Raw genomic sequence first — 16,932 nt, forward strand, 5'->3', positions numbered from 1 at the left:
CAAACAAGACACAAAAAGCACCGCTTTCAGTTTAAACCTAAAAGGATGACTGTTTATCTGGTGTAAGATACATTATGGTTCTCCCCTCAAACACTACGATAGAGTGGAGAAATCCAGTCGTCTGCTGGCTGGTGTTTGAATACTATGATACACTCTTGATATGGATGTTGTAGGAATGACGGCAGTAACTGACGTACTGAGCCAGCTACTGTTTATTGTTTGTATTAAGCTGACATTGTTTAGAAACTAAACAGTTTAGCACTGTTGTTGGCCACCATTTGTAATGGGATAGCCGAGCACTCATCACCAAACAGCTAAAAATAATCTTTTCTTTCTTAAATTATGACTATTACAAAAACTGCAGCCGTGCTTTTCCAGCTTGTAAACTTTCTCCCACTCCCCCATGACAGACTTGTGAAATGTTCCACTGTTTGGTGAGTGTTTGTCATGTTCTGACCATAAAGCATAGTTTAAAAAAGCTATTAACCACCCAGGAGCAAAAATCAGCCTTCAATCTTGAAAGAAATAATGATTCGATATTTATTGCAATGTGTATGGTTATTGAATGATGTGAATTTTGTTTATCCTGATAACATTTTTGGCCCTATCACCCAGCTCTACCCTTAGGGTATGTAGATGTAGCCCATCTAGACAGTGTGTATTACTGGTAGCAGTCATGTAGGGATCTGTGGAGGAGAACACTGAGTCACCTGTGCGTAGGGAGAGGTTATGCATGATTGGAAACTGATATAGTTGAATCAACCTTAGAAAGGCCCATGTTCCTACATGTCACTGAATACCAGCATTAAGCTTGAATTTTAATCTGCCACGTATTATGTGTTGTGTAATTATTTGAACGTGCATGTCTAGGTTTGGCTCTGAAATGAGAAAATGGAGCAAGGGTAAAATACATGTACGGGGAAGCTTTAAGCAAATAAAAATAGTGAAATGTTTATGGTTGTGCTTCCCTGTGGGACAAATTAGTATTTGAGCCTCCTTTGACTTTCCAGCGAACTGTTGGGATTTGTGTGGGGTGCGTTTCCATGGCAAGTGCTGCTGGAATGGCTATATGTGAAAGGGCCAGCCAGTGTGAGGGGGACTGATTGGAGCCCTGTCCTTTGTCCACCAAGGCCGCGCTGCCAGGACCCATCAAATCCACTCTGACAACTGAAGAAATGGAGGCAATAGCAGACACGGCCTGTAACACAGGGCCCTTGCTGAGCTCTGGGAACTTTGCAAAATGTATATTTTGGACAAACCAGCAACCGCCTATGCTGTGTTGCCAACTGTTGACGACCCTTGCTGTGCTTGGTTTGTGCTTTTCTCTGTTTGCATGAAATAAGTGAGTCTATGCTATTCACAACTCTGTAGCATTAAACAAATATAGAATACTGTTCAAAAGATGTATTTGCTTACAAGTTAAGAGATATTAAATAAAAGTCATTCATTCTTCAGCATTGGGGGGAAAAAAGCAGAAAACATACCTTTAACAGAAAATTACCTCAAGCTTCAACAACTGAAAATTAGTTTGTGCTTTTCTCTGTTCACATGAAATAAATGCAACTGCCATAAACTGAGTTAAGTGATGTATTTTCACTACTTAAATTTCATTACTTACATTTGATTACTTAAATTACTAAATTAAATTTGCAAACCTTCACATAAAACAAAACTTCTGCTGTGTTTGCAGTATCCGGAAAATTAATTCATAAAGCAGGCATGAAACAACATTTAAAGATTTGTGTGAATTACATTCATTTTAATAACAATCACTGCATTGTGGAGTGCAAGTCACAGAAGTGGAAAGAAATTCACAGTCGAAACTTCAGGTTCAATTTTGTTGATTTCTGGCACTTAAATTAGCATCTTCAGCCAACAGCACAACTGGTTTTATTATGTTGTAAAAAGCCTCTACTGATCTGAGAAAGCTTAACACCAGATGTTAGAACATTTAACTTTGATTTGATTGCGTTCAACCATGAGAGCATTAGTGAGATCAGGTACTTATTTTGGATGATTAGTTCTGGATCACCACTCCAACACATCCCAAAGGTTTTCATGGAGCTCCATCACTTCAGAGAACACCATTAGACTGGTCTACAGCCCAATGCCTGGGCACTTTATACTGCTTTTGCTGATGCTTGGCTTGGTGAACATAGGCTCATATGTTGCTGCTCCAGAGCATCCCATTCTGCTGGCACTGCTTTTCTATGGAGAAAATTTAACCTTGTTTCATTACCTTAAAGTGGCACTTATTAAAAATGTATGGATACTTTTAAATAATTATATACATTATATACATCCTTATATAACAAAGTGTATCTTGTTTTAAGGACATCCTCACCACAATATCACTAGCCACAACTAAAATGTTAAAGTTATTACTAAACCTTTGGTTTAACCTTGCCCATGCCTGTTTCACAAAAAGTAAACTACTGTGATTTGCTGTGATTGTGACTTATTGTCAGGATAGTACATTTTGGTCATGTCAGAGTAAGTAAATTTTACTATATGTGTTAAATAAAAATGTAAATAATTCACCACAGATTGTACAATTTTGTGCTGAATTACAGCAAACAGGCATTGGGCAGTTCAGAGCACCTCAGGGCACACCTGCACTGATCATTACCTTTACTTGTTGGTTGTAAACCTCTGTTTGGACATGTTTGTCTTAAAGATTGGAAGTGAGTGACTGTTAGCCTTTGCCCTGTGATGGGCTCTTTCATTTAATTAGTCTCTATTTTCCGAATTTAACACTATGTCTGCTTTGGAAAAGGGTGTTCTAGGGAGCTTGTTTACAGTGATGAATAGGGCTGTCTCAAGTGCTTTATTAAATTTGACTGCTTGTTTTGAAAAGTCATAGATAGATGGTTTGTGTTTGTTTATTTGTATTTTTACAGGTTTTTAAGCAGTTTTCTAACTTAGTTGTTTAATGTTGTATAAAACAATTAATCACACAGACATGCCACAATTTTTTTTTCCAAAATTTCAACCTTCTGGTATTAAGAAAACAGTAAAAAAAAATTTAATTGTTGTAGTCAGTCACAATTGTGTTTGTAGATCAAGTAGAGGAAAAAAATCACTAATGGAAATTGAATCACTAAATTCTGAGGAAAATATTATGGAATTGCTCTGTAATTTGCAGTTCTAAAACAAACACCTGCATCAGATTAAATCGGCAAATTAGTCTTCAGTTAAAAAAGAGTGCTTACACCTTGGAGAGCTGTTGGACAAAGTGGATTGACATGAATGATGGCTCCAACACGAGAGATGTCAGTAGAAACAAAGGAGACAATTATAAAACGTCTTCAAGAAGGTAAATCATCACAGAATGTTACAAAAGATGTTGACAAATGAGAAAAGAAATGGGATTTAGGCTACATCTAGAAAAGCCAAACAAAAGCCATTATTAACAAGTAAACAGAAAAGGACAAGGTTGCAGTGGGTTAAAGTGAAGCAATCATGGAATGTGGATGACTGGATGAAAGTAATCTTCAGTGATGAATCATGACTCTGCATTGGGCCAGGTGATGATGCTGGAACTTTTGTTTGGTGCTGGTCCAATGAAATTTATAAAGATGACTGCCTTAAGAAAACATGTAAATTTCCACAGTCATTGATGATCTGGGGCTACATTGAAATTTTGGACACTTTTCTTATTTCATCAGCTGAAAGGATGTTTGGTGATGACGACTTCATTTTTCAAGATGATAATGCGTCTTGCCATAGGGCAAAGGACGTGAAACCTTTCCTCCAAGAAAGACATATAATGTCAATGGCATGGCCTGCAAATAGTCCACATTTCAATCCAGTTGAAAATCTGTGGTGGAAATTGAAGAAAATGGTCAATAGCCACGTTTACATGCAGCCTGATAATTCGTTAATAATCCTAAAATCTAAATAAATCCTAAATAAAACTAATATCTTAATCGGAATAGAATATGCCCATGTAAACACCTTAATTGAAATAGACTTATCCGATTGAGGCCAATCGGAATACATATCATTTTGCATCGGATTACTTGTAGTGGGCATGTAAACAAAGATTTTCATCATACTGTTGAATAGAGTAAGCATATAAACACCTCAGTCTGAATCTGTAATCCGATTGTATTCAATCGGATTGGCAAAAATCTTTGCATATAAACATAGCCAATGACAGAGCTCCAACCTGCAAAGCTGATTTGGCAACAGCAATAACAGACAGTTTGAGATGGATTGATGAAGAATACTGTTTGTCATTAGTTAAGTCCACGCCTCAGAGAATTCAAGCTGTTATAAAAGCCAGAGGTGGTGCAACAAAGTACTAATGGTACAGTTTTTCTCATGATTCCATAATATTTTCCTCAGAATTTAGTGAATATTCCATATTTCTTTTCTCTACTTGATCTACAAACACAATTGTGACTGACTACAACAATTATATTTATATCTTTTTTAAATAGTTATCTTAATGCCAGAAGTTTGGAATTTTGAAAAAAAAAATTCAACAAAATTAAAGAATTGAAAGATCTTCCTCCAAGAGTGGTGATTCCATAATTTTTGCCAAAGGTTGTATATATAAAACTCCATCGTACAGAGTAAAAAATACTTTAATGTCTGTTATAAGCTTACACTGTGCACATTTAAGGTTGAGCAAGCCTCATAATTTACAGCCATTTTGCTATAAAAAATGCTATTTATCGAATTAAATACAGTTTTTGAATTAAGATTTGTTATATTTATGGTAAATGTCAGGCTCTTGATTTTATGACTATATTTTACAGTCATTAAGGTTTAAATTTATCCATGCAAGTTAATCGTCCCTAAAGTGTTCCAAATCGGCTCATATGTTATTTTTATCATCACCAGGAAGACAGGACAGCCTTAGTCTGGAACCTTGCTTATGTCTCTTTTCTTCTCTTTGTTGAGTGGTAGTCCTTCTTAACCTACCTAAATGAAGTGAGTGAGAAACTTGAATGAAGAGAAGTTGAGTGGTTAAGAGTAAAGAACCATTGTTCTTAGGACGAGAGTGCATGAGGATTTTGGGATATGGAGGAGAGGCCTTTTAAACACAGAATCCTTTCAGGTCCTTTCCATGCAGGGCTTGCAGGTCTTGCCAGCGCCAGGTCAGACTAGAGCGATGAAGAAAGGTAGTACAGAGGATGGATTGTGTTGCCTTATTTTAGAGCCCTTTACCTCTGTTGCTAACATCTTCTCTTATAACACAACCTGTGCTTGACCTCTTCCTGCCCTGAGGCTTCAAACACCACAGCAGTCCCCATTAGCTGTGCCAGAGTAGTAATTATGAGGTTTCCTTTAGGGACCAAAGGGTTAAAAAAAAAAAGTGTGTTAAGTGTGCCTCTGTTACCTCAGGTAAAGTGGTGTCCCTTGTGTAATTTTATTTTACCATCATTGGTATTTATGCTGAGAGAAGGGTCTTTGTGTGTGCAGAAGTAAAGCCCCTTTCATCCATTAAACATTCTGTCAAAATGGCCAGTAAGTGCAAGTTACACATTTTTCAGTGTCAGATAAAAATAGAAAAAACACATTTAAAAGAAAATTATACAAAGCCTCCAACACTAAGTATAATATTAAATCAGTATTTAATTTATCCAGTTTTATGGATCCAAAGGCCACTTTTACTCCTCCATTCTTCCAAGCTTTAAACCAGCACAATACAAATGTGTCCTCCCCAAAATGCTGCTCCCAAAGATGTCACTTACATTATGTTTTCCTTCAAATAAACACTAACATTCAAACAACTACCCAAACCTTAGCTGCCATGAACATTTCTTTCTCGTGTGCATCAAAAATGGCTAAATGAGATTTGATTTAAACGATTAAATCATATAATTGAGCTCCACTTTTCTTCAGATCTGAAAAAATCCACAGGTGTTTCTGTCCATCCTTCTAATGTGGATTGATAAAAAGATGACATAATTTATGTCAGAACATCAAAACTGAATGTCTGATATGCGGAGTAAGGTTGACTGAGGAATCTGTCTTTTTGGGATTACTTAGATCATGAGAAGCTGAAAATGCAGCCAACTTCAAAGACTAAGCTTTGGATGTGTTTACTTACTATCTCTCTGCCTTACATACTGAAGCCATCACTTTCTTCCTTTCTGGTATCTAGTTCTGTTCCTAAGATGCTAAAATCCTTCTGCATGTGGTTTAGAGCAGTGTGTGAAGTTTACACCACTCTGTGAGCTAGGCCTCTGAGAGAATCAAAAGAAATTTCCAAGTTTGTTCTGTGTCTGAGCTCTGACTGTAGTTGCTTTTAAATGTCAGAGATGTCAGAGAACAGAACTCAGATCTGCTCAGAAAGCTTCAAGTGTACTATAAATATTACATTTAGACATTTAACATGATTTAGTAACCATTTTGATTCTGTTCACTTACAAATAGCCTCTATTAATTTTGATACAGAGCAGTAGAGACTCCATGGCTCAACATGAGATTTATATTCTGCAGTATTGCTAGTCTGGAAATAAATATACTACTACTGAATGTTACAATGTAAAGGACACTAACTGTTGTGAGGGTACCAGTTAGATCACATGTATCAGTACAGTTGGATGTTCTATAACAGGGTTTGACTCCTGTTTGCTGTTAACCCTTTCGAACTTTATATACTACTTGCTTCCACTAGATAAGACTTGCAATAGACCCAGTGGTATTTAGTTTTATTCAGCAAATGCTAAGTGCCTAAAGCGTGATATACTGCATGTAGTAGGCAGATTTCAGTGTGTTCTTTGTTTGCTCTTCTACACGTTTGCACACACTGGGCTCAGATGGCACACCTGTGACAGCTGGCCAGATATGGGCTGTAGCTGTAGCCCATATCTTTATACATTGTTGAAAGTCTGTATTACTGGATCCAAATTCAAAGACTGGTGTTTCTAGTGTTTGGCATGGCAGTATGACAGTACTGAAGTTCATCATTATCCTTAAGATTCTTTTTTGTAATTTGTAAAATCAGTAGGGGTGGGGAGGTGGGGACTTTCAACATTTCTGGAATTCTGTTTTATAGACAGAGTGGGCAGCAGGTGTAAAGATCTGAGTCTTACAAAACATGAAGCATTGGGCTGAGTTTGAGATGTTTTTTCATGTGCAGCTTGGGGCTAGGTTTTATTTTCTAATGATTGACTCTTACATATCTCTTTCATAACAAAGTAACAAACTAAGTAGAATGTAGTTACAAAGCAAAGCACTGTGAAACTGCATCTGTGTCGTGTGAGTGGTTTCAGGGTGGATTTGGGTTTGAAATTTAGCAGGACCACTGAGACCTGGTTGGGTTGGGCTACAAAGTCGTGAGTATGGCTTAAGTTTGCGCTTGATTTTTAATTTCAGACCAAACTCTAAGGAAGTCGGCATGCATCTCACTTTGTTCAGTCAACTCTTAACACTGCTTATATTGGCACTACAACATGTGTGTTAATAGTTACTCAGTACTCAAAGTTCTCTTCATATTTGTAATAGGGCTACACATTATATTTGATCATCTCAATATTGGCCTTTACAATATTAATATTATCAGGTTATACTCTGCAAATGAGCTCTGTCAGCTCAATCAGTTGTTATGCTGAGAGTATTGGTCACAGTTCCAAGTAAGCCTATGGTATTTTTGAGAATTCAAAAGAGAAAAAAAAGTCTATTATTGTGGTAAAATAGTACAGTCTTTATCCATGTCACCATGTTGATTTAATATACTGGAATGCATAGCATAATCACTGTATGTAGGAATATAATTGCATTGCAAATGTCTTATCCATCTTGCAGTTTTATGTTCTAATGAGTAACTTCCCTAATTGAATAGCTCATCATTTTAAAATGTTAAAAAAAATTGCCTTGTAGCCAATCACTTAAACCAAAGGCACATCTTCCTCTGTGAACTTTTCTTTGTGGTGCCACTTGCACCTCCTTCCAAAGTGATATGTAGGCAGTAGACTTCAAAGGTGGGAGGTTACGTTGGGAGATTTATGCTCAGTTCTATGGAAGGATGAAGGTGTTTTGCAGACTGTTATTAATCATTGTGAGCCATCTCTGGATTGCACACTTTGATTTGGCATGTTCCAACAAAAGATAACATCCAGCCCAAACAATAAGCATTTTTTATGTGTCGTGCTTCTTTAGACCTCCAAGCGTCTTTGGAACTAGGGCTGCGCCTTGAATGAGTCTGGTCTTGATTGAGTCGTGCCTCAAGTACCATGGCTGGTATTTGTGTCTCTCTGAGCCTTGTTAATTTCAGTCTTCAGTTTACAATTTTGCCACATCTCCAGCTTCTCGGTGACGCTTTTAATACGCCTTGGTTTGTTGGCAGCCTAGAGTATATTGGAGGAGGGTTTTTTCCATTCTTTTTATGACCACACATGGCTCTCAGCAGCGCATGATGAAAGTGTATTAGTGTTGCCTTCCTTCACCATCAGCAATAAACAGTACTACATGGAATCTTCTGTAAAATCTTACTTTATGTACTTGATTTATTTGTGCTAGGCCTATATATTTTCTCATGGCTTAGTTATTGGTAGTTCTTATTGTGGTTAGACAATATACATTTTGTTTGTTATTTTGATGCTGGCCTGTGCAATATGGATAATGTAGAATTCTTTAGTATGCAAATGAGACTCTTGCAAATCACAGATATTTGGTTGTGTGCTATAAAGGTCTGATTAAATCTCAGATGTTCAAAAAGAGATCCAGTAGATGTTTTGATTAAAGTATTTACATGAACCAACAATTGTAAAAAATGTCATAATGTTGGAACATTATTACCTTGTGGCTTTGCCAGTGCATTTTAATATATTGTTAGGCACATCATGATTGTAATATCTAGCACTGTAATCACTAATTTGAATTTTGTCAGTGTTATGCAGACCTTGTTTTTAATTGGGTATCCTGTCCCTCTATAACTAGCTCTCACTGTTTTCTTGCGTAGGTTTTCAGCACTGCACCATGCCGCTCTAACTGGCACCACAGACCTTCTTTCCTTGTTGCTGGAGTCTCAGGCAACAGTGGATATCAAGGACAGCAATGGTTAGAACACAGCTCTGTCTGCTACTTCAGCATCAACATATTGTCCCTGTTTCAGTTTGGTGATTCATAAAATGTTTTCAGATCACATATAATTCTGCAGGATATCCATTATGTTTGCAAGTCCTCGAACATGCATCTGTAAAGAAATATTTTACAGATACATTGCATAGAAAAGAACAGTAGTATTAACCACTTTGAAGCTTGAATTTCATCTGTTTTTTTTTTTTGTTTTTTTTAGCCATAGCATAGCATACAGTGCCAGAAATTACAGAAGTCTGTTTGAGATTACTTAACTGATTTCAGGCATTTTTGTAATAATTTTGCCGTCCAGTTTGCACATATGCTAGTTGATCGGATAAAAGCTTCCACTACTTGTTAGCTACACTACTTTTGTATTTCTAGGGCAAAATTAAAGAAGCAAAGTTCAGACACTAAACATCTTGGCTGACTGAGTACATTTGGGTTAAAGGGAGTTGTGTAAATTAGATTTCTTGCCAGGCTATGCCCTAACAAGACACTCTGTGCTGCCCCTTTCAGGAATGCGTCCGCTGCATTACGCTGCGTGGCAGGGGAAAGCTGACTCAGTGCTCTTGCTGCTTAGAGCAGGAGCTTCTGTCAATGGAGCTTCGCAAGACGGGCAGATCCCACTGCATCTGGCTGCACAGTACGGACACTATGAAGTAGTGAGTATAATAGTTCGGTCAACCTGCTTATTACATGGAGGTTTGACTCCTCATTTCTGAACAAAAATCCTTAATGAAAGTGTAAACATCCACTTTGTGGACAAGAAACTTCATTTTAACCTACACTAAGTTGAGCTGTGCCTCCACTTCAGTTTAAAAAGCGGCTACTAAGTGGTGCAAATGGCTCCTGTCACTAGAAGAGGGTACTGTGCTTGGCATTAGACATGGTGTGAAGAGTGTCCCATTCTGTTGGGCAATGCTGTATCGACATGACGTGAACACCTACTTTAACAATGGGTAGATTTTATAAATTTTTGGACATATAGTGTATATGTATTTGTCTGTGCTTGTAAACAACAGGCTTGACAAGTATGCAAACAAAGCTTGAGTGCTTATAATCAGACAGTCTGAATATTACAGTAATCAACTCAAATATTGAGAATAATGGTGATTGGATTATGAGAGATAAGAGGGAATAGGGCTGAATTTGATGAGATTAAGTGATGAGAGTGATGTGTTCGCTGATGAGGGATTTGGGGAAATTGAGGATGATCAGGCTTTAGACAAGTCATAACTCTTGTGGCAGCATTATAGTCTCCTTTTGTCCATCTGCAACCCCTGCCAGACACATACTCACTCTCTCCTCGTAACAAGCAAATAAGCATGTGTTTGAGGTTGTTATGACAGTGTGTGGGTGTGGTTTTTAGGGGACTGACTGTCAGCAATCTGGAATGAATACAGATCACCACTGAACTGTTTTTTTTTTTTTTTAATGTAAAAAAAAAAGAATATAAAAAGGAGAATATATTGTATTGTTTTTATACGTTAATTTGTATGTCACACAATAATATTTTTATTGTTGGTACTTTTTGTTTTTGTTCTTTTTTGTTTGTTGGATACAATAAATATTTCCTGGCTTGCGGTACATGAAAACAATCAGCATGTATGTCATTTGCTTTGGGCATAAAAGTTTGTAATTGAGTAATAATAATAATATAATAATAATAATAATTTATATAGCGCCTTTCACTAACGCAAGGACGTTTTACATCATCATCATCATCATCATCAAAAAAAATTATACTAGAGAAGAAAAAAAGGTTATAGCATGTGTAATAAGGTAAATACTGTTCAGACTTTGTCTTGGATATTCCTAGGGTGGTGTTGTCATGGCTACATAACACTTGTCTAGAATATAGGGGGGGTTGTCCATGGATACACTCTCTGTGAAATGTTAAGTCAACATTATAAGAGTTTTAGATTATAAACTAGTAGTTGTGTTTATGGGTGTTAATGCATATTATTTTTCACTGATATGAGAGTTGTTGGACAGGTATATACTGTAAATCGAAGGCACTTATATTTTAGAACATATTTTAAATATTTCAGACATAATACCAGACATACTGACAAATTGCTGTGGTTTCCACTGTTCTTTTAAAGGGCCTATATATTGTATGTTTTTGTTAAAATCCACTTTTAATGTTTGTGTGGGTTTTTTTTTTTTTTTGTACATGACAATTTTCCAGCCTCTTTTGTATTCTTTAGAATTAACAGGCTGTTTGGTGACTTGTTGCCTTCCAGACTGTTCAGATAAGAAATAATTTTTATTTCCACTCCTCTCACATGTCTCTTCATTCTTTCTCTCTAGTCTGAAATGCTGCTGCAACACCAGTCTAATCCCTGCATGGTGAACAAGGCTAAGAAGACTCCTCTGGACCTGGCCTGTGAGTTTGGCAGGCTGAAGGTGAGAGTGTATTAAATAAACATGAAATCATCAACCCTATAAGCATCTGTCTAGTAAATAAAAACTATGTTTCCCTTTTGTTTGTTTTGTTTTGTTATACTGTACTACGCTGTATTGTATAATGACAGTAAAGTTGAATTGAATTGCAATATGTGTGTGTGTGTGTGTGTGTGTGTGTGTGTGTGTGTGTGTGTGTGTGTGCGTGCGTGTGTGTGTGAAAAATATGCTGGTTAGTGTGAGAAGCCTGAAGTACCTTTATTACATGCAACTTTCAGCAGTTGGGGTCCTGCCTGAATAAACAAACCAGTCTACCTGTGTGTGGGTGATGTAGTATCCGCTGTTGTGTTCAATATTTAAATCAGTAACTAATTGAACCAGTTAGTTTCATTAAAAGCAGCATGATTGAGATACAAAGCACAGAACCTCTCAGAATGTTCCCATTCCATATGCTGATACCTTTCTCTGTGGCCAGTGTGAACATGCTTGCGGCCTGAGAACAATTTGCATTTTAATGAGTTAAGGAGACATTGCCAAAGTATTTAAATACATCACCAACAATAAGCAACGTAAGATGGGGTTAGGCAACTCTAATTACATGGGGCTTCTTCACATCCCAGTAATGAATTACTTATGTAAAACACATGAAATCTTTACATCAACTTCAGTCAAACTCCTATATAGACATGGATATGTGTTCCCTTATGAGATATCAGAATTCTCTTTGTAATTCTTCTTCTAAAGCAATGGTTTGTTTGTGGTCACAGCTATATAAACTTGTCTTGACAAGGGCAAGGTCAGTGCTTCTGTCTTTAACCCACTTCAGTAATATCAAAGTGGATTTTTGTTCATTTTTGTTGTTTATATCTGTATTTTTCCCCCAGTTTTTGTAATTGAGCTGATTCCTGTCTGCAGCTTTTAGGTTGTTCATACAAAGGTTCTCCCAGTGCAGCTGCCATGAATGCACTTATGCAGGAATATATTTAGATGGCTTACACTGTGTCATTTAGAATCCCTGTTTGTGCTGGCGTGTGTTTTTGTGTATGAGAATCAGCTGCTGTGTCGAAGGGCCAGGGTGTGGCAGTGGCAGCTGCCTGATGTCTGGCTTTGTCCTGTCTCTTAGTTTGCAGCTATAACAGTTTTAACTCTTCTGGGAAGGCTTTCCACAAGGAGTGTGTTTGTGGGAATTGTTCCTGAAGTGCATTTGTGAGGTACTGTGAGTACTGATGTTGGGCAAGAAGGCCTGGCTGGCAGTCTCAAGTCTAATTCATCCCAAAGGTGTTCTATCAGGTTGAGGTCAGCCTAGTCAAGTTCTTCAAAACCAAACTCTCTCATCTCATGTCTTTGTAAACCTTGCTTTGTGCACTGATGCGCAGTCATGTTGCAACAGGAAGGAGCCAACTTTACACTCGGCACAATGCAGTCAGACAAGTACCCTTCTCCTGGCAACCACCAAACCCAGACTTGTCCATCAGATTACCAGACGGAGAAGCATGATTCGTCACTCTAGAGAACACTGCTCTAGAGTCCAGTGGTGGTGCTTTACACCACTGAATTTGACACTTTGCTTTGCACTTGGTGATGTAAGGCTTGGATGCAGCTGCTCAGCCATGGAAACTCATTCCATGAAGCTCTCTATGCACTGTTTTTAAGCTAATCTGAAGGCCACATGAAGTTTGGAGGTCTGTCGCGTTTAACTCTGCAGAAAGTTGGCGACTTCTGCACATTATGCACCTCAGCATCCGCTGACCTCGCTCTGTCATTTTACGTGGCCTACCACTTTGTGGCTGACTTGCTGTCATTCCCAATCGCTTCTACTTCGTTATAATACCACTGGCCGTTGACTGTGAACTGTCTCTCTGTCTCTCTCTCTCTCTCTCTGTCTCTGTCTCTGTCTTTGTCTCTCTCCCTCTTGTAGGTTGCCCAGCTATTGTTGAGCAGTAACATGATTACGACTCTTCTGGAGGGGGACAAGAGGGACTCTATAGAATCCGCCTTTAACACACCCCTCCACCTTGCTGCTCGGAATGGACATAAGGACATCATCCGGTCAGCTTGCCCTTTTATCTTGTTTTTTATGTGCCTATGTGCATGTCTGTCTTTATATGAGTGTCATTAACAAATAAGCATGTACAGGCAAAATGGAGTAGTGAACAGTCTGCTTTGAAACTTTAACCATTTTTGCATAGTGCATGAACCCAAATCAATAAAACGAAGAAAGTTCTGTTCAATGTTATTTGGGCCCTTTCAGCAAATTTTTAATAAAACACATATAATCCACATATTAAGATGAAGTGATACTACAGAAACTTAAAGTAACTCATCATAAAGCCAAAGCATCATAAGTTTAAAAAAATGGTCGTTTCAAAAAGGAGTACATCAAGCATGTCTGTCTATTATGTCATATTGTGCATATAATAAACATGAATGTATTTTATTGCTGCTTTAATATAGCCACAGTTTGTGTGCCAACCTGGCATTGTGTTTACCTACTACATCGGAGCATTTAAGCAAGCAGAGTAAAACATTTAACAAGCGTTTCCGGCTCAGATGAGAGTGCACTATTTATGGCAAGACTGAAGTTTAAATTAAGGAGGTGACTGAGGAGTGTAAATGTAAACATATTTGTGGCACAGTTCAGTGATTAAAGAAATGTGGTGGATTCTTTAGACCACTTGCTTTGGAGTCCACTCAGTTTCAGTTTAGAGATGCCTTTATTATTTATTAGATTATCACAATAATAATAATTGTATAATAACAGCGATTTATTACTAACAGTAGAAGTCTGCTTAAGCTCTGTTTTCTAGGTAAGCCCACATTGTGTATGTATGCAGTATGTCTTCTCACTTTGACAGGCATTCTGTACCAGTCCTGGAATTTTTAGAAGAGGGAACCTAATCTGTGTGACGTGTGTGTGTGTGTGTGTGTGTGTGTGTGTGTGTGTGTGTGTGTGTGTGTGTGTGTGTGTGTGTGTGTGTATACATTCTGCTCAAAGTTCTCTGCATGTTGCATGAGTACTGTAATGTGTATGTGACCCAGGATTTTAAAAATGTTGTTGCTTCTGTAGACTAGGTTACTATATCTGACTATCACAAACTACTATTTGAACAAGAAAACACATGAGTACTAATTTAAGTCACACATTAGTCATGCTTTAACATTGCTCTCAATAAATAAATCAATAATAAGCTCTTCCCAATCCAAATTCTGTTCTGAATTAGCTCCTGCAGCCAGTAATAAAGGCAGGCTCATTTATGCTTAATATAGTGATAGAAAACATGGTAGCACACAGAAATCTCCTGGTCCACAGAAATCTTCCAGTTCGTGTTGAAATTGGTAATGTGATTTTACTGTTTCCAGTGAGGACATTTATGCTGTTTTAATGTCTTTGTCATCAGATTTAAAGGAGCAGCTTCCTTGTTTTTTGGGCCCAGAACTGAACATGTTTTGTTCATGTGATTAACTGATGTTGAATGAAGGTATAGAGGCTGGGGAGCTCTTGTTGAAAACTGGACAGAATACAATGACACCATTTAGTTACCAACTCAATAGATAGAGAGTAGAATGGAATGTTTACCAACTTTTATAAGTTGCTTTAAAATGGTGTAATAAACATACTGTTTGAAATTGTAATAATTCTAATAACAGTTCAGTTACTGTCTTTTTTTATAAAGTCACAGTGGATGTACAGCCAATTGCTTCACTCTACTTGCAAAACATGGATCATAATTTGTATTTCTTTAAAATATTGTGAATTTCTTTTATGCTATAAAGAAATGTGAGGTTTTGCGAAAAGTCTGTTAACATAATATATGTGGTGAAACGATTTCATTGCACATTAGTTTCAGCATGTTAATGAATGTGGTAACATTTTAATTGGGAGGGTAGAATTACAGACATAGCCTTCTCCAAGACTTTATTTTCATAATTCCATTTCTGACACCGTATCGGATCATATAAGCCTTTGATTCTTGTATTCAGTCTGTCATTCTCTTCTGTTCCTCAGGCTACTGTTGAAAGCCGGGATTGACATCAACAGAGCTACCAAAGCAGGAACTGCTTTGCACGAGGCCTCTCTCTATGGGAAGACTGAGGTAGTGCGGCTGCTGCTGGATGTAAGTCCCTGAGTGTTTGAGTGTCTTTGAGTGTCTGAGAGAATTTCATATCTGTATGTTTTTTGAGGGTGCCAGAGACTGCTCCAGATTCTTATCCAGATTCTTCTAGCTTTCTGCATGTAGTGTGTTACGGTGCCTTCACATACAATTGTTTTAATGATTTGGAAAACCATATCTAAAAAAGCCAATATGAAATTGAGAAAAACTGTGTCAAATTAATTGTAATACCATTTAGCTTGCTAGAGAGCACCAGGAAGGAACAGCAAAGGCTGCTGAAATTACCATGCCTCATAACAGATCATTTTATGTCTTTAATAGACAAAGAGCTGAATTTTTATATGGCAAAGCACTCAAACAGTAAAGACATTTAACTATAACTTCAGGATCCTGAGTTCTCCGTTATTATCTCATAACTATTGTAATTGAAACAATGAGCTCTGGTGCACAAGCTCTGCATGCATGTGTTTTTTTGTTTGTTATTTTTATTTTGTGTGTGTGTGTGTGTGTGTGCATGTGTGTGTGTGTTTTCAGCTGTAAAGTCTTGACAGGGAAAGGCCTGAAGGCATTGTTGCCCCTTTTTGCTACAAATGGAAACTGTAATATACCAGTCGTTTTTAATAACAAACAACATTATTGTTTTGTCAATAATTTTGTCCTGCTTTATCAAAATCTGTCAGGACTTGCTTATTGTCTGAGCCCTAAAAACAGCGGTAACAGCCATCTTAAAGCCTGAATTCTGTTTCTACTTTTTGGCTCTTTTTTTTTTTTTAGATGACATGTCAGCAGTGTCAGAAACAATGTAAGTAAAACTGTTGTGGTTGTTTTGCCTTTTAGGCTGGAATTGATGTGAATATTCGGAACACATATAACCAGACAGCCCTGGACATTGTCAATCAGTTTACCACCTCTCATGCCAGCAAGGACATCAAACAGCTCTTACGAGGTTAGATCGCCTATGTGTTCATCTGTGGTTTGTATGGAAATTGTTCAGGGTTTCTATCACTTTTTTTTTCATTTCTTTCCTTGTCCACCTGTCTAGCTTGCTTCTGTTCCTGCCTTTTCTCTATTAGTTTAGATAATTGTGGTGAATAGTGTTTTTCTGATGTACAGGGTCCACGACCCTGACGGAGAAGTGGCTTGGAAAATGGATGGATGGATGGATGGATGATGTACAGGGTAGTTTTTTCAATGGGAAGAGGGTCATGTGACACAACAAACCTATTGAGAATTTCACAAGAAAAACAGTTGTGTGCTTGGTTTTAACATAACTATATTCTTTCATGAGTTATTTACAAGTTTCTGACCACTTATAAAATGTGTTCAAAGTGCTGCCCATTGTGAAGAATGCATACTGCAAAGTGTATTTGGGGTG

At 37.5% G+C, this 16,932-nt stretch overlaps 1 protein-coding gene across 4 annotated transcripts in view; it reads left to right on the top strand.

Moving 5' to 3' along the window:
* The window catches only part of LOC108431926 (caskin-2), a 70,579-nt gene that overhangs the window by 38,275 nt on the left and 15,372 nt on the right, over positions 1 to 16,932 (top strand). For all 4 annotated transcript variants that reach the window (XM_017705415.2, XM_017705416.2, XM_017705417.2 and 1 more), the window contains exons 4-9: positions 8,921 to 9,018; positions 9,556 to 9,701; positions 11,353 to 11,448; positions 13,364 to 13,494; positions 15,452 to 15,560; positions 16,395 to 16,503. In XM_017705415.2, the coding sequence (XP_017560904.1) occupies positions 8,921 to 9,018; positions 9,556 to 9,701; positions 11,353 to 11,448; positions 13,364 to 13,494; positions 15,452 to 15,560; positions 16,395 to 16,503 (689 nt within the window). The remainder of the gene's footprint in view (positions 1 to 8,920; positions 9,019 to 9,555; positions 9,702 to 11,352; positions 11,449 to 13,363; positions 13,495 to 15,451; positions 15,561 to 16,394; positions 16,504 to 16,932) is intronic.

The sequence above is a fragment of the Pygocentrus nattereri genome, chromosome 14 (genome assembly GCF_015220715.1).
Source record: "Pygocentrus nattereri isolate fPygNat1 chromosome 14, fPygNat1.pri, whole genome shotgun sequence".
Taxonomy (NCBI): domain Eukaryota; kingdom Metazoa; phylum Chordata; class Actinopteri; order Characiformes; family Serrasalmidae; genus Pygocentrus; species Pygocentrus nattereri.